Source organism: Oryx dammah, unplaced genomic scaffold (assembly GCF_014754425.2).
Source record: "Oryx dammah isolate SB20612 unplaced genomic scaffold, SCBI_Odam_1.1 HiC_scaffold_2, whole genome shotgun sequence".
NCBI lineage: Eukaryota > Metazoa > Chordata > Mammalia > Artiodactyla > Bovidae > Oryx > Oryx dammah.
This window is the reverse complement of record NW_024070186.1, coordinates 26,259,737-26,282,787: the sequence shown is the minus strand read 5'-3', so window position 1 is coordinate 26,282,787 and position 23,051 is coordinate 26,259,737. Positions and strand designations below refer to the sequence as shown.

Genomic DNA, 23,051 nt, shown 5'->3' with positions numbered 1-23,051 from the left:
AGAGCCTCTTGATGAAAGTGAAAGAGGAGAGTGAAAAAGTTGGCTTAAAACTCAACATTCAAAACATGAAGATAATGGCATCCGGTCCCATGACTTCATGGCAAATAGATGGGGAAACAATGGAAACAATGACAGACTTTGTTTTCTTGGGCTCAAAATCACTGCAGATGGTGACTGCAGTCATGAAATTAAAAGACGCTTACTCCTTGGAAGAAAAGTTATCACCAACCTAGACAGCACATTAAAAAGCAGAGACATTACTTTGCCAGCAAAGATCCGTCTAGTCAAGGCTATGGATTTTCCAGTAGTCTTGTATGGATGTGAGAGTTGGACTGTTAAGAAAGCTGAGCGCCAAAGAATTGATGCTTTTGAACTGTGGTGTTGGAGAAGACTCTTGAGAGTCCCTTGGACTCCAAGGAGATCCAACCAGTCAATTGTACAGGAAATGAGTCCTGAATATTCATTGGAAGGACTGATGCTGAAGCTGAAACTTTGGCCACCTGATGCAAAGAGCTGATTCATTTGAAAAGACCCTGATGGTGGGAAAGATTGAAGGTAGGAGGAGAAAGGGATAACAGAGGATGAAATGGTTGGATGGCATCACCGACTCAATGGACGTGAGTTTGAGTAAACTCCGGGAGCTGGTGATGGACAGGGAGGCCTGGCATGCTGCAGTTCATGGGGTCGCAGAGTTGGAAAGAGAGACTGAACTGAACTGAATAGCCTTAAGATTAATGGTGGTTTTTTCCTCAGGGAAATGGGTTGGAAGTTAATTACTGCCCTTCCCTGGATCCCACTGCTGATAATTTATCAGACCAAGGACACATTCCAGGAATTTGTGACAACAGGTATAGCTTCAGGCTAATGGAATCAGATGTTTATTGAAAACCAAACTGAGGTCTCAGAGTCCTTCCCTGACTGCCTAGCAATTTCTGTCTCATTCCTGTGGCTTCTTTGTCTTTGGTTGTGGAGTATCTTTTTTTTTTGGTGGGTTCCAGTGTCCTCCTGTTACCGAAAGGTATGCGTTGGGGACCTGGCTACTTGCCATTCAAAAGTCAGTAAATAGGCCAGGTTGGTGGAAAGGAAAGTTTGGTTTATTTTAGATGCTGGCAACTGGGGTGGGTGGCCCCCTCCCCCAAGCAGAGGGTGAGAGCTTTTATGGACAAAGTGTGTGTCTGGGAAACATGCAGAACCAGTACAGTCATTTCTAACAGTCATCTTCCAAATGGTCGTCAGTTGTCTGACTAGCATCATCTTGATTATTTTAGGTATGGTTAGTCTTCAATTCCTGGTTTCACTTGTTCCCATTTCTTTGCATCAATTCCCTGAATTGTGGCAGCTCAAGTCCTGGGTAGTCTGGTCATTATGTAGTTAACTTCTGCACCTGGTGTTTTGGTATATCTATAAGACAGCTCACAGGATATGGCTCAGAATATTACCTTTAGCCCTTGAGAAAGAACTAAAGGTCCTTGACTCTGCTTAATGACTACCTTATTATTACTTAGTTTCCTTAGACCATTTTCCTTTGTCTCTCACTTCTCTGATTAAACTTTTTTTTCGACTAAAGTTTTCCGTAGGCAAAGGCAGGCAGAGGAGATGGTGCAGGGTGGGGAAGGACCATATGGTCTTGCTCTGCTCCACTTCTGTTGATAATTGTTCAACAACTAGTTGCAATTTTGGTGCTCTTGGAGGAGGAGATGAGCGCATGTCCTTCTACTCCACCATCTTGAACTGGAAGTCTCGAGTTATTCTTTATAAAGCACTTAAAAACTGTGCCTTTGGGTAAATAACCCAGAGATATGAAAGTTTGGACAGCAAGTAAATGGTAGGTGGGAGATGCAGTTAGAAGGGTAGTTGGGAAACAGTTTGTAGAAGTGTTTGAATATCTTAATTTTTATTGACGTATATTTGACTTACAGAATTATATTGGTTTTAGGGATACAACATAGTGATTCAATATTTTTGTACTTTACAGAATGATTACCACTATCAGGCTAGTTACCATCTGTCACCATACAAAGTTATTATAATTTTATTGACTGTGTTCTCAATGCTTTACATGACATCTTAGTGCTTATTTATTTTGTAACTGAAAGTTTGTACCTCTTAATCTCCCTCACCTGTTGTACTCATTCCTCCGCCCCACTCCCCTCTGGCAATCACCAGTTTTTCCTCTGTATCTATAAGTCTGTTTCTATTTTGTTATGTTTGTTCACTTGTTTTGTTTTTTAGATTCTATACTAAGTGAGATCATATGGTATTTGTCTTTCTGTGTCTGACTTATTTCACTTAGCATAATACTCTCTATGCCCATCGATATTGTTGTAAATGGCAAGATTTCATTCTTTTTTAAGGCTGAGTAATACAGACATACATGTATATATATATACGCACACACATATAATATATATATATTTATCTCCTTTATCCATTCATCTGTTGTTGGACACTTAGGTTGCTTCCATATCTTGACTGTTGTAAATAACGCTCTAGTGAACACAGGAGTGCAGGTATCTTTTTGAATTAGTGCTTTTGTTTTCCTTAGAAAAATACTCAGAAGTGGAATTTTGGGATTGTATGGAATCAAGATTGCTGGGAGAAATATCAATAACCTCAGATATGTAGATGACACCACCCTTATGGCAGAAAGTGAAGAGGAACTAAAAAGCCTCTTGATGAAAGTGAAAGTGGAGAGTGAAAAAGTTGGCTTAAAGCTCAACATTCAGAAAATGAAGATCATGGCATCCGGTCCCATCACTTCATGGGAAATAGATGGGGAAACAGTGGAAACAGTGTCAGACTTTATTTTTTTGGGCTCCAGAATCGCTGCAGATGGTGACTGCAGCCATGAAGTTAAAAGACGCTTACTCCTTGGAAGGAGAGTTATGACCAACCTAGATAGCATATTCAAAAGCAGAGATATTACTTTGCCGACTAAGGTCCGTCTAGTCAAGGCTATGGTTTTTCCTGTGGTCATGTATGGATGTGAGAGTTGGACTGTGAAGAAAGCTGAGTGCCGAAGAATTGATGCTTTTGAACTGTGGTGTTGGAGAAGACTCTTGAGAGTCCCTTGGACTGCAAGGAGATCCAACCAGTCCATTCTGAAGGAGATCAGCCCTGGGATTTCTTTGGAGGGAATGATGCTGAAGCTGAAACTCCAGTACTTTGGCCACCTCATGCAAAGAGTTGACTCATTGGAAAAGACTCTGACGCTGGGAGGGATTGGGGGCAGGAGGAGAAGGGGACGACCGAGGATGAGATGGCTGGATGGCATCACAGACTCGATGGACGTGAGTCTGAGTGAACTCCGGGAGTTGGTGATGGACAGGCAGGTCTGGCGTGCTGTGATTCATGGGGTCGCAAAGAGTCGGACACAACTGAGCGACTGAACTGAACTGAACTGAATGGTAGTTTTATTTTTAATTTTTTGAGGACCCCCCTCCATACTGTTTTCCATAGAGTTGTACTAGTTTACGATCCCACCAACAGTGCTTGAGGGCTCACTTTTCTCTACTTCTTAACACTTGTTATTTCTTGTCTTTTTGATGATAGCCATTCTGACAGGTGTGAGGTCATATCTCACTGTAGGTTTAGTTTGCATTTCCCTGATGATGAGTGATTCTGAGCATCTTTTCATGTCATGCCACTCCCTTCTGGCCTGAAAAATGTTATTGAAAAGTCAGCTCATAGTTTTATGTGAGTTCCCTGTACCTAACTAGTTGCTTACCTCTTGCCACTTTCAAGATACTCTTGTTATCTTGAATGTTTTTCATTTTTAAGTTTAATGTGTCTTGGTATGGAACTCTTTGGATTCGTCTTGTTTAGGACTCTCTGTGCTTCCAGGACTTGGATGTCTGCTTTCTTTCCCAGGCTAGGGAAGTTTTCAACTTTTATTTCTTCAAATAAATTCTCTTCCCTTTTCTCTCTCTTCTTCTGGGATCTTTATAATGTGAATGTTAGTATATTTGACTTTGTCCCAGAGATCTCGTAAACGTCCCTCACTTAAAAATTAAAAAAAAATTTATTATTTTTGGGCTGTGCTGGGTCTTTGTTGCTGCACGGCCTTTTCTCTCATTTCGGTGAGAAGGCACTGCTCTCTAGTTGTGGTGTATGGGCTTCTCATTGCAGTGGCTTCACTTGTGGCTGATCGCTGGCTCTTAGGGTGGGCAGACCTCAGTTGTGTTTCCTGGTCTCTAGAGCACAGGCTTGATACTTGTGGCACATGAGCTTAGTTGTTCCTTGGCATGTGGGATCTTCTCAGACCAGGGATTGAACCCACATCTCTTGTATTGGCAGGCAGATTCTTTACCACTGAGCCACGAGGGAAGACCTGCACTCACTTGTAAAAATTCATTCTTCTTTTCACCTTGGGTGGTTTCCACTATTCTGTCTTCCAGTTCACTAATCCATTCATCTGTATTATCTAACCTACTGTTGATTCCTTCTAGTGTAGCAGTCCCCACCCTTTACAGCACCAGGAACTGGTTTCATGGAAGGCAGTTTTCCATTGACTGGGTCAGGGGAATGGTTCTGGCAGTAATGTGAGTGATGGGGAACAGTAGATGAAGTTTCGTTAGATTGCCTGCTGCTCACCTGCTGTGCAGTCTGGTTCCTAACCGACTAATCAGTAGTGGTCCACAGTCTGGGGAGTTGGGGACCCCTGTTCTAGTGTATATTTTATTTCAGTTGTTGTATTCTTCAGATCTGTTTGGTTCTCCTTTATATTTTATAACTCTTTGTTAAACTTCTCAGTGTGTTCATGCATTCTTTTCCTGAGTTTGTGCAGCATCTCTATGATCATGACCTTGAATTCTTCATTGGGTAGATTGAATATCTCCACTTGATTCTTTTGGGGTTTGATCTTGTTCCTTCATTTAAAACTCATTTCAAATGAGTTTTGAAATGAGTCTTCCTCATTTTGTCTAATTCTCTGTTTATTTCTTGTATTAGGTAGGTCAGGTTTTGTTTCCAGATCTTGGAGAAGTGGCATTACGTAGGACACGTCCATGGAGCCTAGCACCGAACTCCCCCCTGGTCACCAGAGCTATATGCTCTAGGGGTGTCGGCTATGTGGGCTGAGTGGGTCTTTCTGTGTGGCTGGGCTAGCTGCTGTGAGTGTGCTGGTAGGCGTGGGTGGCCCTGCCTCAATGGTGGCTGCCAGCCCTCTGGTGATCGGGGTGAGTCCTGGAACAGCTGGTTGTGGGGCTCAGGGCTAGTGGCAGCTCTCCCATATGTAAGTATGCAAGCCCCGCTGGCCTTCAGAGTCAGATGTTCTGGGAACTCATCTTCATGGTGCATGACCCCTGGGCTGGGAGCCATGAGGTGGGGCTCAGACCCCTTCTTCCTTGGGGAGAACCTCTGCAATTGTCATTATCCTCTTGTTTGTGGTTCACTTACCCAGTGCTCCCAATCCCTTTACCTGGCTTATGGTTTCTTCTTTATATCTTTAGTTGTGGAAAATCTTTTCTGCTAGTGTTCAGGTCATTCCTGTAGATAGTTATTCCTGTAAATAGTTGTAATTTTGGTGTGTCTGTGGGAGGAGGTGAGCTGGGGTCTTCCTACTTCACCATATTGCCCATACCTACTTGAATATCTTCTTAATCAATTTGGAATTAGCCCACAAGGAACACAGAACATCCCTTCCCTTATGGCTGAAGCTCAGTGGTGGTTACATTGTAACCACCCTGCCCCTTGTAAGCAGGGTGTGCACTCCCCATTCTGCCAGCCCCTAACGCTCCCTGTGCCAACACTGCCTGCAGTGGTTCTCTGGTCGGTCAGTCTGAAGATCTGCATTTCTAATGAGTTTCCGGTTGATGCTGATGCTGCCAGCCAGCAACCACACTTGAGAACCACAGCCCAGTTGTATCTTTTAAAATGTTTATCTGGCTACACTGAGTTTTAGTGGTAGCACATAGGATCTTCAATCTTTGTTGCAACATGCAGAATCTACTTCCCTGGCCAGGGTTTGAACCTGGGCCCCCTGCATGGGGAGCATGGAGTCTTAGCCCCTGGACTACCAGGGAAGTCCCTGCCCAGTTACATCTTGGACACTAAGTTAGGGAATTAGTTGCCACTTATCATCAAACTTATGATTTTTCTTATGCCTGGCATGTTTCCTACCTTTAACATTACCTTCCTGGTCCTGATGGAATTTAGATTTGCTATTTCTGCTGCTGCTACTGCTGCTGCTAAGTCACTTCAGTTGTGTCCAACTCTGTGCGACCCCATAGACGGCAGCCCTCCAGGCTCTGCCATCCCTGGGATTCTCCAGGCAAGAACACTGGAATGGGTTGCCATTTCCTTCTCCAATGCATGAAAGTGAAAAGTGAAAGTGAAGACACCCTGTTGTGTCTGACACTTAGCAACCCCACGGACCTCGGCCTACCAGGCTTCTCCATCCATGGCATTTTCCAGGCAAGTGTACTGGAGTGGGTTGCCATTGCCTTCTCTGTTGCTATTTCTAGTATAATCAGTTTTTTTAAAAGTCACTCAGTTGTGTCCAACTCTGCAATCCCATGGACTTTAAAGTCCATGGAATTCTGCAGGCCAGAATACTGGAGTGGGTAGCCTTTCCCTTTTCCAAGGATCTTCCCAACCCAGGGATTGAACCCAGGTCTCCTGCATTGCAGGCAGATTCTTTACCAGTTGAACCACAAGGGAAGCCCAAGAATACTAGAGTGGGTAGCCTATCCCTTTTCCAGTGGATCTTCCCAACCCAGGAATTGAACCGGGGTCTCCTGCATTGCAGGCGGATTCTTTACCAACAGAGCTATTAGGGAAGCCAGAATAATCAATATTGGAAGGTCAATCTAAAGATATCAAGAGACAGGCCTGGGAAAAACAGATTTGGGAGTGGCTGAGGCTTATGGTAGCTGAAGCTAAGGGTATGTGTGAACTCATCCCCAGGGAGCATGTGCCCGGAGTGACAGGTGGGGGGTGAATAGCAGACTGTCACAGGGGGACTGCATACCCTGCCTTAAAGGAAGGGCAAAAAGATAGTAACTGTTCAAGCGAGAGGCATTCAAAGAAGTGGGAGGCAAGCCAAGAAAGTGGCTGATGGAACATTCTTGGCCTTATTATTAGAGAGGGGCTGTGGGCAGACATCTGAGGCCAAAGTTTAAATAGTTAAACAGCAAGTTCTCAAGTGAGCTCGTGGTCTGCGGGAGGACAGGAAGCAGGAGTCCTGTTACCCTTGCCCATAGCATGCCTGGTAACCTGCTGTTGCTCCAAGGTACAGCTTGTTGTGGCAATTGTCTCTGAGGCTCTGGTGACAAGATTGCAGCCAGCAGCTGAGCATGGTGAGTGTCATGTCACCTGCCTTCTTTTTTAAAAAAAATAATGTGCCTTATTAAGAGAAATGTGCTAGTCTCCTCATGGCCATGGTTGGTATGCTTGTGGCCAGATGTTTTTTTTTTCCCCTGGAGTTTGTGTTGAGGAGGAGTATCTGAGAAAGGGAAGCATGGGAGCTGAAATGGAAAAGGTGGGTCAGTGGCATGCAGTGGCAGCTTCAAGACCAGGCTAAGGATTTGCACTGGGTACTGTGGCAGCAAGGAGCTGTGCTAAGCTGCTGGGGTGGGGAAGAGGGGGCAGCTGTGTGGTTAATGCATCTCCATGGCCCCAGTGCCTGGCACCAGGCCTGGCCAAGGTAGGCATGCTCTAAACGGGGGGAGGTTGAGTGAATGAGTGGATGAATTTGATGGATAAGCAGTGATGATCTGATCAAAGCAAAATTGTAGGAAAGATAGCCTCAAGAATTGATGTAGGGCAGTTCAAAGTCCACAGTGTTCAGTTGTGTCTGACTCTTTGCAACCGCATGAACTGTAGCCCACCAAGCTCCTCTGTCCATGGAATTTTCCAGGCAAGAATACTGGAGGGGGTTGCCATTTCTTTCTTCAGTAGATCCTCCTTACCCAGGGATCGAACCCATGTCTCCTGCACTGCAGGTGGATTCTTTACCACTAAACTATCTGGGAAGCTCTAATATATATATATGTGTGTGTGTGTGTGTGTGTGTGTGTCCCCATACATATGTGAGATACACAGATCTCCTTTATTTTTACAAATTATTATTAAATGTCATGTTACTATATTATTTAAACAAATACATATATATGTGTATATATATAGTAATTATTCTCTATCAGTACATAAAAAGCTGCCTTCTTATCAATAGTTCCATAGTATTTCATTGTATGGAGATACCTTACTTTGTACTTTCTTGTAATTTTCTTATACTTTACTATTACAAATAATACTACAATGACAATTTTTGCACAAGTACCTTTGCATACCTGTATGAGTTTATCTGTGGAATAAATTATAATTCTTAGTAGTGGAATGTTCATTTTAAATCCAGTTGCTATTGTAAAGTTACAAAGAGAACAATTTCTTTGTCTAACAAGAGAGTGGCGAGTAGAATCTGAGTCTTTTAACAACAAACTGGAGCTGTTTTCTAAACCATAAGGATTGGAAAAGAGACCATCGTGGACTGAACAAGATCTCTGTGCAGAGGCCCAGCTGCTGTCTTGAGCGCCACCCTGTGGCAGAGCTGGACATCATTTCACTCACATCCCACTAAAGAAAACATGGTCATATGGGTCCACCTTACAGCTGGGGAAACTGGAAACTGTAGCCCATCCCGTCCATTAAATTTTGCAGTTACCGAAAGAGAACCATTTAATGTCCACTGTTAAGTGGCTCTGCCTCCCAAGGCAAAGTTACTGGACTTTATCCTGAGATCAGTATAGGGTTGCAGAAAGACTTCCATATACATTTGACAGCTCCTTACTGACCCAGCTCTCTGGCAGGCTCTCTTGCAGTGCACTTGGGCATGGTGGGGGGGCGGGGCGGGGGTGGTACACTGAGGACCTGCTATGTGTCAGGCAGTGGGCTGGGTGTTTTTCCTGCCTCATTCCTGACCACAGGCCTGCAGAGGAGGCACCATGATTCCCAATACACATGGAGGCTTAATAATACAGAGGATCTTGCTCAAGGCTGAGGATCTGAACCCACATTTGCGTGTTGTGAAGCCCACGCCCTTGCTTTGGCCTTGTCAGCGCACACTGCACACTAAGGTTCCTGCTGTCTAGCACGGTGCACGCAGCCACGTGTGGCAGGCCTAACTTCGGCTCTCTTCTCATTTTCCAGGCCCTCTCTCAGCTCCTGTGCCTGTGGCCGTGGCCTTGGTGGCACCCTTCCTCGGTGGCCAGCCCAGGGCTTCCCCCACCCATGCAGTCTCCTACCCCCACTGCCCAGGGCCTCAGTAGCCCCCTCTTTGGGGCCTACACTCTCCCCACCTTCAAGTTCCAGCCTCGCCGTGAGAGTGTGGACTGGAGGCGCATCAGTGCCCTGGATGTGGACCGCGTGGCACGGGAGCTGGACGTGGCTACCCTGCAGGAGAACATCGCTGGTGTCACTTTCTGCAACCTGGACCGGGAGGTGTGCGGCCGCTGTGGGCAGCCCGTGGACCCAGTGCTGCTCAAGGTGCTGAGGCTGGCGCAGCTCAGCATCGAGTACCTGCTGCACTGCCAGGACTGCCTGAGCACCAGCGTGGCCCAGCTGGAGGCGCGGCTGCAGGCCAGCCTCGGCCAGCAGGAGCGCGGCCAGCAGGAGCTGGGCCGCCAGGCCGATGAGCTCAAGGGCGTGCGGGAAGAGAGCCGGCGGCGGCGCAAGATGATCAGTGCCCTGCAGCAGCTGCTCCTGCAGACGGGTGCCCACAGCTACCACACCGTGAGCACTGCTGCGGGGCGGGGACCCTGGGAGGGTTGTGCGCCCAGCCAGTGGCCACCTCTGTGGCCCTGCCGCCTGGGCCCCGAGGCAGCTGTGGCCATTCTCACTGGGGCTGGGAGCAGGTTTTAGAGATGCCGTTCATCACCAGAGAGCCCTTGCAGTCTGGTTAGGTCTGCAATGCGTGTGGAGTTGTGTGGCAGGTGTGTATGAGTTCAGAGTATATATGTCTTATGTGTTATGTCTCATTGTGCATGTGTGAACATATGCAGGGTGTGTGTGAGTTTACAGATGGTGGGTAAACATACCTAAGGTGTGTGTATGATTGCTTGGAGGGTTATGTCTGTGAATGGTGTGTGCATGTGTGTGTGTAGAGTGTGTGGCATATAACACGCTTATGTAAAATGCGCATGTCAAGATATACTTTTGTTGCATGTGTGGATGTATGAAGGGTGTGTGTGTGTGTAGAGCCTAAGTGTGTATGTGTGAAGGCTTTGTGTGTGTGTAGAGGTGTGATCTGATAAACATGTATAAGAGATGTGTGAGGGTATGTGTGAAATCAGTGTGTGACAAGGAACTGGTGAAGACAAGCCCATTCTGGAAAAGTGACTCCATTAGTCAACCAAGTGACGGTTCATCACCCAAAGTAGCATTTGAGCATTTGCGTCTCTTTCCATGAAAAGTGTAGATTGGGATCAGTTGCCCTTTAATGAATTGTTGGTGGCTAGATCCTCTGGCAGGCTCTGAGGATGAAGGCACCAATCATGCTGGTTCAGATTTTTCAGAAATTCACAGTGTAAGGGTGACTGGACAGAAGGAATCACTAAGATATGATGTTAGTGACTAGAATGGTAATTGATGCAATTAATGCAATGTTAATTATGATAAAAGGCTCAGACCTTTTCTAGTAGTAAATTACAAACCAGCAGTTTAACCTGGCTTAGGCCAATAAGGAATTTATTGGTTAATTGAACTGAAAAATCCAGGATTATGGTGGACTCAGATAATGGCACCAGAATCTAGTTTCTCTCTCTGCAGCTCTTGGCAATTCTTTGTCAGTGTGGATTCCATTCTTAGAAAGAGTCTGTCTGTGTGGTAGCAAGTTGGGCCACTGCAATGCCAATATTTCATTTTCCCAGATTCAGAGCTGGCATGGCAGAGGGCCGTGTTTGGTGCCTGGTTTGTGAATGTGCTGCTTGGGGTGGGAAAGGGGAAGCAGGGAAGGGAGGTAGGAGGGGAAGATTATGGAAAATATCAAATGTATACAAAAGTAGAGAGAATAATATAATGAACCTTGATTTGCATAATACCTAGCCCAATAGTTTTCAACTCATGGCCAATGTTGTTGCATACGTTCCCAAACACACTTCCCCCCTCCCCTGGATTATTTTGAAGTGTATCAGTCATATGACTTTATCTGTAAATATTTCACTTTGTATCTCTGAAAGGCAAGGACTCCTACTTTTAAACATAAGCATAATATCATCATCTTGCCCTGAAAAACACACAAAAATTCCTTAGTATCATCAAATGCCTAGTTTTTGTTCATAGCTCCCTACAGCTGGTAGTGTTTTAAAGCTCAGAAAATAAATATTTTGAAGGGGCTGTATAAAAAATATATATGTGTATGTAACGGCTCAGTGGTAAAGTATCCGCCAGCAATGCAGGAGATGCAGGTTCGACCCCTGGGTTGGGAAGATTTCCTAGAGAAGGAAGTGGCAGCCCACTATGGTATTCTTGTCTGGAAAACCCCATGGACAGAGGAACCTGGGGGGCAACAGCTCATAGGGTTGCAAGAGAGTTGGACATGAGTTAGCAACTAAACAACAGCAACACATATATATATATATATGTTTTACATATGTATATATATATGATTCGCATTGCTTCCTTACTTTGTAAATCAAGCTCTTCATTTGTGAAGCAGCCCGGGGATCCCAAGGAATGGGAGTGTTGACGGAGGGAGAATCATCCCAGGATGACTCAGGTGATCTGATCTTGCACTTCCCACTGCTTCTCTCTGTGTAGTGCCACCTGTGTGACAAGACCTTCATGAACGCCACCTTTCTCCGGGGCCACATCCAGCGCAGGCACGCAGGCGTGGTGGAAGGCGGTGAGTGGAAGGGCCTGGGCGTCTCTAAGAAGGCTGGGAGGTAAGGGCCCTTCAGAGTCACTCAGTCTGTCCCATGCACAGTCAAGAACACTGAGACTCAGAGAGGAAACACTGACCGTGGTCACATGATATAAAGGACAGAAAAGGACTGGACGCTGCCTGTCTGACTCCCAGCCAGCTCAGCAGGTGGAGGACAAAGCTCTGTACAAAGCTCAGAACCTCATCATCCAGTCGAGGAGCCGGTGATCCCACCATCCACGTGGGGGGTCCCACAGGGGCTTAGGAACGCTTCTGACCCCATGTTTAGAGAAGAAGGGCTGGGAGTCAGACAGGTAGGTTCCAGTCTTCACTTCGTCCCCTTCTGTTATGTGACCGTGGTTAGGGTGGTTTCCCTCTGAATCTCAGTGTCCTTGACTGTGAATGGGGCAGTTAGACTCAGTGACTTGGACGGGCCCTTACCGCCCAGCCTTCTGCGAATCTGGTGCTGACTATGAATAAGCCTAACTGGGCCTAAGGAGCAGTCAGACCAGTTCTTTGACTACATGAATTCATTATGATTTAATCACTGTAATTTTACTGTTTCAAATTCTAAAACAAGTAGCAAGGCTATATGTTTTCCCCTTTAAGAGATTTTTTGACGTTCAATAAGAAATAGCTGTTAATGCAAATATGTTATGATAAAATGTAATATAAATTAAACATAAAATCTCATTGAATAAAACATATTTCCCTTTATTTTAATTTCCTTTTGAAAGAACAGAGTTTTAAAATAGCACTAGTCACCTAGTTACTATGTGTTTATTATATATCTGATTTTTCTTGGTATTACAACTAAAGAAACACAGATTTTCTATTTATTAAATACTTTTTTCTGGAAAAGATATATGTTTTTGAAGAGATAGTTGTATACTCATTTTCATAGGAGCATTATTCACAGTAACTAAAGGTATAGAAGCAACTCAAATGTCCACTGACAGATGAATGAATAAGCAAAATATGGTATATGTATGTGTGTATATATATATATATATAGAGAGAGAGAGAAAGAGATACAAAGAAATGTTTTTCAGCCTTAAAAAGAAAGGTCATTCTGCAATTTGCTACAATAGGTTATTTTGCTAAGTGAACTGTCAGTTAAAAAAGGACAAATACCATATGATTTCACTTATATGAGGTACATAGAATAGCCGAATGCATAGAAACAGAAAGTAGAATGGAGGTTGCTAAGGGCTGGAGGAAGAGGGGATGGGAAGTTAGTGTTTAGTAAGGACAGAGATTCTGTTTTACAAGATGAAGAATGTCCTGAAGATGGGTGGTTGTGATGATTGAACAACATTATGAATGTATTTAATCCTGCCGAACTGTACATTTAAAAATGGCTAAGATGGTAAATTTTATGTAAGGTATATTTACCGCAGTAAAAAATTGGAAAATACATGCCTTTGATGTAGAAAATTTAAATGCAGAAAGGTAGAAAAGAGAAAATAAAAACCATGGACAATATCATCTGCAGCTAATATGTTGGTGTGTCCGTGGGCATTATTTTTTGTGTATGAATATTATATAAGATGCAGTTTTGTACTGCTTATTTTCAATTAAGAATATATCATATTTTCCAAAATCATTAAATCATCTTTGAAAACATGGTTTTTAATGGCTGAATAGTATTTCATCATGTGCTGATCATAATTTATTTCACAACTGAATTATTTCTTAATTTATTTGGATAACTAAAACATTCCCTAATTATAAATCACATGGTGGCAACATTCTTGTGCATAAATCCTTGTGCATTTTCCTTATTACAGTGCTGGGAAAATATGGAGAGGAAAAATACGTTCTTAAGGAAATCCCATGGACAGAGGAGCCTGGCAGGTTACAGTCCGTGGGGTCACAAAAGAGTTGGACATGACTTAGCAACTCAAACAACAACAATTAAGACAACTTTGGCTACATTACTGTTCAGTAATTTATATCAGGCAGCTGACTTCTCAGATACTGCAGTTCTTCCATTCCAGACTCACCTCAAATCACTTTATTTTTATTTTATTATTTTATGTTTTTGGCGGTGCCACATGGCATGCCTAATCTTAGTTCCCTGACCAGGGTTTGAACCTGTGCCCCTGGCAGTGAAAGCCCTGAATCTTAACCACTGGATTTCCAGGGAAGTCCCTCAAATCACTTTATTAATCCAAATTAATTTTCACTGCATCTAAAAGTTGCTTGTTTCTAAAAAGCCCCATTTGAGAAAAGCCATATATCTTTAAAAAACACAGCTTGAAGTTTTAATAAAAGTACCATCTAATAATTCCTAAATGTACTTTGAAAAGTAACAAATATTCAAGTACAACTGGTGTCTTTTTCATTAACCTTTAACTCGTAGTTTATCAGTATGTGGTTTAGTTAGAATATTCTTCTATAATTCAAGTTTTCTTCATAGTGCACAGTGCCTTTTTTTTTTATTTGAAATTTAAAACTACACATTTGAACTGTATTACATTACTGAAAAGAATGAACTTAAAACTACAATTCTTATCATTAAATTCCCCTCTTTGTATTAATAATCAGTGTGTACATACTATTTGGTATCCTGATTCTGTTACTCTACCAGTTTTACATTCATATTTCCCATTTGTAAGTACTGTCAAAATAGTTATTTTAGGGACTTCCCTGGTGGTCCAGCGCGGTTAAGACTCCGAGCTCCCAATAGAAGGGGCCCAGATTCGATTCCTGGTCAGGGAACTAGATACTGCAACCAAAGATCTGGTACAGCCAAATAAATAAACAAAAATAAATACATATTTAAAAAATAGTTATTTTAAATGACAATGTATTGAGCTGTCCTGCCAGGTGCTATGCTAGGCACTTTGCATTATCACATTTCATCTTCACAATGACCCTCTGGGTTCAATTCAGTTCGGTTCAGTTCAGTTCCTCAGTCATGTCCGACTCTTTGCAACCCCACGGACTGAAGCACGCCAGGCTTCCCTGTCCATCACCAACTCCCAGAGCTTGCTCAAACTCATATCCATTGAGTTGGTGATGCCATCCACCCATCTTATCCTCTGTCCTTCTCCTCCTGACCCTCTGGGTTAGGTGCTGTTATTGCTTCCATTTTCCACTGGAGAAACAGAGGGTCAGGGAGGTTACGTAATTTGCCCAGAGTCAGTGTACCATGTAAAGCTCGTCTCAGACTGAGGTGTTACTGTACATAAGGAACTGTACACACCACTGACTCTGACTTATGCTGGTCACCCTTGCTTTGCGTGGTTCTTACAGGAAAGCAGAGGAAGCAGGAGCAGCCAGTGGAGGAGGTGTTAGAAGAGCTACGGGCCAAACTGAAGTGGACCCAAGGGGAGCTGGAAGCCCAGAGGGAGGCGGAGAGGCAGCGGCAGCTCCAGGTGGGCGTGGAGGAGAAATGGCAGGGGATTCGGTCATGGACTGGCCAGGAGACCTGTAATGTGCTCAGATCCCACAGAGTCGACATTCTGGCTGTTTCCCAGAGCTGAGAGTCAGGGCTAGGATGGTGTCTTCCCGGATGTGCCAAGTGATTTTAGGTAGTCTGGGAAGGAAAATTCAGTTATTTGGCTAGAACTGTGTGGCCGAAAGAGAGCTGCAGCTTCCTGTGTTTGCACCCTCTGCGGGCATTTGAACCTGAATTTTAACTTCCTACAACATACTGTTAGCTTTTGGAGGAGAAAGACTGGGTAAACTCCAGAAGGCAGCTCAGAGGAGGCATTCAGTAAATATTTGTAGAATGAAAATACATATACTTGCGTCACGCCTTCCGTCATTTATTCATTCATCACTCCTTGCCAGGCATCATGAAGAATATAAAGAGAAAAGAGACGTGATCTCCATCCTTTACAGTTCAGATAAGACTAATTCCACTCCCAGTCCAAACACTGGGGACTGGGGGATAAATGTTCTTTGGGTCTCCATAGTGACTTACATGGAAAAGGGGCCCTGGCAGTTTCTTGGTAAATATTTGTCATAGTGTGGAATTAATGATTCTCTTGTTCTTGCTTTTCTTTGTAGGAAGCAGAGATCATTCGCCAAAGGGAAGCAGAAGCTAAGAAAGAATTTGATGAATGGAAAGAAAAAGAGCGGGCGAAGCTATATGGGGAAATAGACAAGCTCAAAAAATTATTTTGGGATGAATTTAAAAGTGTTGCCAACCAGAACTCTACCTTAGAGGAGGTACCCAACCTAAAAGACTTCTCAGAGTTCTTTAGCTGAAAATCTGCTTATTTGTTCACAAAATTTATTTCTTTGTACTAGTTCTGTGAGTCCAGAGACAAGAGGGCAGTGGCTGGTATTGAACCCATTCTCCATCACATACTGGCTGTGTGATCTTGGCTTTGTTACTTAACCTTCCTTTGCCTCAGTTTCCTTTCTGTAAGATAGGTTTCTGAAAGGGTTATATTAGCACATCAACAACACCTAACATTATTGGGCATATATTATAGTAAGAGCTCCAGAGATGTTATGCTTATTTTTGCAAAGGGCTTCACTGGACAAGAAAGGAGGCAAAATGTAAATGGATACATTTTTCTTCTAACAAGTATTTGCTGAGTGCTGGTTACAAGTAGGCACTCTGTTGGGGCCTGTGGAATCACATAGTAACTAATATTTACTGAAACATTTCTAACCCCTGTACAAAGTTCTTTATATACACTAGCTTTTAATTCTCATAACAACCAAACAACTCTAATATTCTAAAGGTAGGCATGTCGTTAGTTTGTTAATTTCTTTTTTAAAAAAAGATTTATTTATTTGGCTGTATCAGATCTTAGTTGCAGCAGCACCGAGAGATCTTTTATTGTGGTGCAGATTCTCTAGTTGCAGCATGCAGGCCTAGTTGCTCTGTAGCCTATGGGATCTTAGTTCCCCAACCAGGGATTGAATCTGTGTCCCCTGCATTGCAAGGTGGATTCTTAACCACTGAACTACCAGGGAAGTCCCTAAGTTTGCTTTTAAAAATTTTATTTATTTTTGGCTGTGCTGAGTCTTCATTGCTACGTGTGGGCTTTCTCTAGTTGCGGCGAGCAGGGGCTACTCTTCGTTGCCATGCGCAGGCTTGTCATCGTGGAGGTTTCTCTTGTTGTGGAGCACGTGCTCTAGGGCATGCGAGCTTCAGGAGCCTGGGCACACAGGTTCAGTAGTTGTGATGCAGGGGCTTAGTTGCTCCTCGACATGTGGAATCTTCCTGGACCAGGGACTGAACTCGTGTCCCCTGCATTGGCAGTGGATTCTTATCCACTGTACCAACAGGGAAATCCTCCCTAATTTATTTTTTAAAGGAATTCCCTGGTGGTCCAGTGGTTAAGGCTTCCATTGTACAGGGTGCATTTTTTTTTTTTTTTTAAATTTATTTATTTATTTTTAATTTTTACTTTACAATTCTGTGTTGGTTTTGGCATAGATTGACATGAATCCACCACAGGTGTACATGCGTTCCCAAACATGAACCCCCCTCCCACCCCCCTCCCCACAACATCTCTCTGGGTCATCCCCGCGCGTCAGCCCCAAGCGTGTCATATCCTGCATCAGACATAGACTGGCATTTCGATTCTTACATGTTATTATACATGTTTCAATGCCATTCTCTCAAATCATCACACCCTCTCCCTCTCCCTCTGAGTCCAAAAGTCCGCTATACACATCTGTGTCTCTTTTGCTGTCCTGCATACAGGGTCATCATTGCCATCTTCCTAAATTCCATATATATGTGTTAGTATACTGTATTGGTGTTTTTCTTTCTGGCTCACTTCACTCTGTATAATTGGCTCCAGTTTCATCCATCTCATCAGAACTGATTCAAATGCATTCTTTTTAATGGCTGAGTAATACTCCATTGTGTATATGTACCACAGCTTTCTTATCCATTCATCTACTGATGGACATCTAGGTTGTTTCCATGTCCTGGCTATTATAAACAGTGCTGCAATGAACATTGGGGTACATGTGTTTCTTTCAATTCTGGTTTCCTCTGTGTGTATGCCCAACAGTGGGATTGCTGGGTCATAAGGCAGTTCTATTTGCAATTTTTTAAGGAATCTCCACACTGTTCTCCATAGTGGCTGTACTAGTTTGCATTCCCACCAACAGTGTAGGAGGGTTCCCTTCTCTCCACACCCTCTCCAGCATTTATTGCTTGCAGATTTTTGGATCGCAGACATTCTGACTGTGTGAAGTGGTACCTCATTGTGGTTTTGATTTGCATTTCTCTAATAATGAGTGATGTTGAGCATCTTTTCATGTGTTTGTTAGCCATCCGTATGTCTTCTTTGGAGAAATGTCTATTTAGTTCTTTGGCCCATTTTTTTATTGGGTCGTTTATTTTTCTGAAATTGAGCTGCAGGAGTTGCTTGTATATTTTTGAGATTAGTTGTTTGTCAGTTGCTTCATTTGCTATTATTTTCTCCCATTCGGAAGGCTGTCTTTTCAGTTTGCTTATGTTTTCCTTTGTTGTGCAGAAGCTTTTAATTTTAATTAGATCCCATTTGTTTATTATTGCTTTTATTTCCAGAATTCTGGGAGGTGGATCGTAGAGGATCCTGCTGTGGTTTATGTCAGAGAGTGTTTTGCCTATGTTCTCCTCTAACAGTTTTATAGTTTCTGGTCTTACATTTAGATCTTTAATCCATTTTGAGTTTATCTTTGTGTGCGGTGTTAGAAAGTGATCTAGCTTCATTCTTTTACAAGTGGTTGACCAGTTTTCCCAGCACCACTTGTTAAAGAGATTGTCTTTACTCCATTGTATATTCTTGCCTCCTTTGTCAAAGATAAGGTGTCCATATGTATGTGGATTTATCTCTGGGCTTTCTATTTTGTTCCATTGATCTATATGTCTGTCTTTGTGCCAATACCATACTGTCTTGATGACTGTGGCTTTGTAGTAGAGCCTGAAGTCAGGCAAATTGATTCCTCCAGTTCCATCCTTCTTTCTCAAGATTGCTTTGGCTATTCGTGGTTTTTTGTATTTCCATACAAATCTTGAAATTATTTGTTCTAGTTCTGTGAAAAATATCGCCGGTATCTTGATAGGGATTGCATTGAATTTGTAAATTGCTTTGGGTAATATACTCATTTTCACTATATTGATTCTTCCAATCCATGAGCATGGTATATTTCTCCATCTATTAGTGTCCTCTTTGATTTCTTTCATCAGTGTTTTAAAGTTTTCTGTATATAGGTCTTTAGTTTCTTTAGGTAGGTATATTCCTAAGTATTTTATTCTTTTTGTTGCAATGGTGAATGGAATTGTTTCCTTAATTTCTTCTTCTACTTTCTCATTATTAGTGTATAGGAATGCAAGGGATTTCTGTGTGTTGATTTTATATCCTGCAACTTTACTATATTCATTAATTAGCTCTAGTAATTTTCTGGTAGAGTCTTTAGTGTTTTCTATGTAGAGGATCATGTCATCTGCAAACAGTGAGAGTTTTACTTCTTCTTTTCCAATTTGGATTCCTTTTATTTCTTTTTCTGCTCTGATTGCTGTGGCTAAAACTTCCAGAACTATGTTGAATAGTAGTGGTGAAAGTGGGCACCCTTGTCTTGTTCCTGACTTAAGGGGAAATGCTTTCAATTTTTCACCATTGAGGATAATGTTTGCTGTGGGTTTGTCATATATAGCTTTTATTATATTGAGGTATGTTCCTTCTATTCCTGCTTTCTGGAGAGTTTTTATCATAAATGGATGTTGAATTTTGTCAAAGGCCTTCTCTGCATCTATTGAGATAATCATATGGTTTTTATTTTTCAATTTGTTAATGTGGTGAATTACATTGATTGATTTGCGGATGTTGAAGAATCCTTGCATCCCTGGGATAAAGCCCACTTGGTCATGGTGTACGATCTTTTTAATGTGTTGTTGGATTCTGATTGCTAGAATTTTGTTGAGGATTTTTGCATCTATGTTCATCAGTGATATTGGCCTGTAGTTTTCCTTTTTTGTAGTATCTTTGTCAGGTTTTGGTATTAGGGTGATGGTGGCCTCATAGAATGAGTTTGGAAGTTTCCCTTCCTCTGCAATTTTCTGGAAGAGTTTGAGTAGGATAGGTGTTAACTCTTCTCGAAATTTTTGGTAGAATTCAGCTGTGAAGCCGTCTGGACCTGGGCTTTTGTTTGCTGGAAGATTTCTGATTCCAGTTTCAATTTCCGTGCTTGTGATGGGTCTGTTAAGATTGTCTATTTCTTCCTGGTTTAGTTTTGGAAAATTGTATTTTTCTAAGAATTTGTCCATTTCTTCCAAGTTGTCCATTTTATTGGCATATAATTGCTGATAGTAGTCTCTTATGATCCTTTGTATTTCTGTGTTGTCTGTTGTGATCTCTCCATTTTCATTTCTAATTTTATTGATTTGATTTTTCTCTCTTTGCTTCTTGATGAGTCTGGCTAATGGTCTGTCAATTTTATTTATCCTTTCAAAGAACCAGCTTTTGGCTTTGTTGATTTTTGCTATGGTCTCTTTTGTTTCTTTTGCATTTATTTCTGCCCTAATTTTTAAGATTTCTTTCCTTCTGCTAACTCTGGGGTTCTCTAATTCTTCCTTTTCTAGTTGCTTTAGGTGTAGAGTTAGGTTATTTATTTGACTTTTTTCTTGTTTCTTGAGGTATGCCTGTATTGCTATGAACTTTCCTCTTAGCACTGCTTTTATAGTGTCCCACAGGTTTTGGGTTGTTGTGTTTTCATTTTCATTCGTTTCTATGCATATTTTGATTTCTTTTTTGATTTCTTCTGTGATTTGTTGGTTATTCAGAAGTGTGTTGTTCAGCCTCCATATGTTGGAATTTTTAATAGGTTTCCTCCTGTAATTGAGATCTAATCTTAGTGCATTATGGTCAGAAAAGATGCTTGGAATGATTTCGATTTTTTTGAATTTATCAAGGTTATATTTATGGCCCAGGATGTGATCTATCCTCGAGAAGGTTCCATGAGCACTTGAGAAAAAGGTGAAATTCATTGTTTTGGGGTGAAATGTCCTATAGATATCAATTAGGTCTAACTGGTCTAATGTATCATTTAAAGTTTGCGTTTCTTTGTTAATTTTCTGTTTAGTTGATCTGTCCATATGTGTGAGTGGGGTATTAAAGTCTCCCACTATTATTGTGTTGTTGTTAATTTCCCCTTTCATACTTGTTAGCATTTGTCCTACATATTGCGGTGCTCCTATATTGGGTGCATATATATTTATAATTGTTATATCTTCTTCTTGGATTGATCCTTTGATCATTATGTAGTGGCCTTCTTTGTCTCTTTTCACAGCCTTTGTTTTAAAGTCTATTTTATCGGATATGAGTATTGCCACTCCTGCTTTCTTTTGGTCTCTATTTGCATGGAATATCTTTTTCCAACCCTTCACTTTCAGTCTGTATGTGTCCCTTGTTTTGAGGTGGGTCTCTTGTAAGCAGCATATAGAAGGTTCTTGTTTTTGTATCCAATCGGCCAGTCTTTGCCTTTTGGTTGGGGCATTCAATCCATTTACGTTTAAGGTAATTATTGATAAGTATGATCCCGTTGCCATTTGTTTTATTATTTTGGGTTCGGGTTTATACTCCCTTTTTGTGTTTCCTGTCTAGAGAATATCCTTTAGAATTTGTTGGAGAGCTGGTTTGGTGGTGCTGAATTCTCTCAGCTTTTGCTTGTCTGTAAAGCTTTTGATTTCTCCTTCGTATTTGAATGAGATCCTTGCTGGGTATAGTAATCTGGGCTGTAGGTTATTTTCTTTCATCACTTTAAGTATGTCTTGCCATTCCCTCCTGGCCTGAAGAGTTTCTATTGAGAGATCAGCTGTTATCCTTATGGGAATCCCCTTGTGTGTTATTTGTTGTTTTTCCCTTGCTGCTTTTAATAGTTGTTCTTTGTGTTTGATCTTTGTTAATTTGATTAATATGTGTCTTGGGGTGTTTCGCCTTGGGTTTATCCTATTTGGGACTCTCTGGGTTTCTTGGACTTGGGTGATTATTTCCTTCCCCATTTTAGGGAAGTTTTCAACTATTATCTCCTCAAGGATTTTCTCATGGTCTTTCTTTTTGTCTTCTTCTTCTGGGACTCCTATAATTCGAATGTTGGAGCGTTTCATATTGTCCTGGAGGTCTCTGAGATTGTCCTCATTTCTTTTAATTCGTTTTTCTTTTTTCCTCTCTGATTCATTTATTTCTACCATTCTGTCTTCTATTTCACTAATCCTATCTTCTGCCTCCGTTATTCTATTATTTGTTGCCTCCAGAGTGTTTCTGATCTCATTTATTGCATTATTCATTGTATATTGACTCTTTTTTATTTCTTCTACGTCCTTGTTGAACCTTTCTTGCATCTTCTCAATCCTTGTCTCTAGGGTATTTATCTGTGATTCCATTTTGACTTCAAGATTTTGGATCATTTTCACTATCAATATTCGGAATTCTTTCTCAGGTAGATTCCCTATCTCTTCCTCTTTTGTCTGGTTTGGTGGGCATTTCTCCTGCTCCTTTACCTGTTGGGTATTCCTCTGTCTCTTCATCTTGGTTATATTGCTGCGTTTGGAATGGCCTTTTTATATTCTGGTAATTTGTGGAGTTCTCTTTATTGTGGAGCTTCCTCACTGTGGCTGGGGTTGTATCAGTGGCTTGTCCAGGTTTCCTGGTTAGGGAAGCTTGTGTTGGAGGTCTGGTGGGTGGAGCTGGGTTTCTTCTCTCTGGAGTGCAGTGGAGTGACCAGTAATGGGTTATGAGACGTCTAAAGTTTTGGAGTAACTTTGAACTGCCTGTATATTGAAGCTCAGGGGTGTGTTCCTGTGTTGCTGGAGAATTTGTGTGATATGTCTTGCTCTGGAACTTGTTGGCCCTTGGGTGGAGCTTTGTTTCAGTGTAGGTTTGGAGGCATTTGATGAGCTCCTATTGCTTAATGTTCCCTGAATTCAGGAGTTCTCTGATGTTCTCAAGCTTTGGACTTAAGCCTCCTGCTTCTGGTTTTCGGTTTTATTTTTACAGTGGTCTCTAGACTTCTCCATCTATACAGCACCAATGATATAGTATCTAGGCTAAAGATGAAAGGTTTCTCCACATTGAGGGGCACCCAGAGAGGTTCACTGGGTTACATGGAGAAGAGAAGAGGGAGGGGGTAGTTAGAGGTGACTGGAATGAGATGCGGTGAGATCAAAAGAGGAGAGAGCAAGCTAGTCAATAGTCACTTCCTTATGTGCGCTCCATAGTCTGGACCTCTC

At 42.2% G+C, this 23,051-nt stretch overlaps 1 protein-coding gene across 9 annotated transcripts in view; it reads left to right on the top strand.

The window, feature by feature from the left end:
• DZIP1L (DAZ interacting zinc finger protein 1 like) overlaps positions 1 to 23,051 on the top strand; it is a 70,100-nt gene that overhangs the window by 12,391 nt on the left and 34,658 nt on the right. For 4 of the 9 annotated variants that reach the window (XM_040233358.1, XM_040233350.1, XM_040233342.1 and 1 more), the window contains exons 1-5: positions 6,826 to 7,298; positions 9,148 to 9,729; positions 11,755 to 11,839; positions 15,119 to 15,240; positions 15,878 to 16,039. In XM_040233358.1, the coding sequence (XP_040089292.1) occupies positions 7,296 to 7,298; positions 9,148 to 9,729; positions 11,755 to 11,839; positions 15,119 to 15,240; positions 15,878 to 16,039 (954 nt within the window). In that variant the 5' untranslated portion in view covers positions 6,826 to 7,295. Of the gene's footprint in view, positions 1 to 6,824; positions 7,299 to 9,147; positions 9,730 to 11,754; positions 11,840 to 15,118; positions 15,241 to 15,877; positions 16,040 to 23,051 lie in introns of those variants that run through there. The other 5 variants (XM_040233372.1, XM_040233363.1, XM_040233386.1 and 2 more) reach the window with 4 other exon arrangements.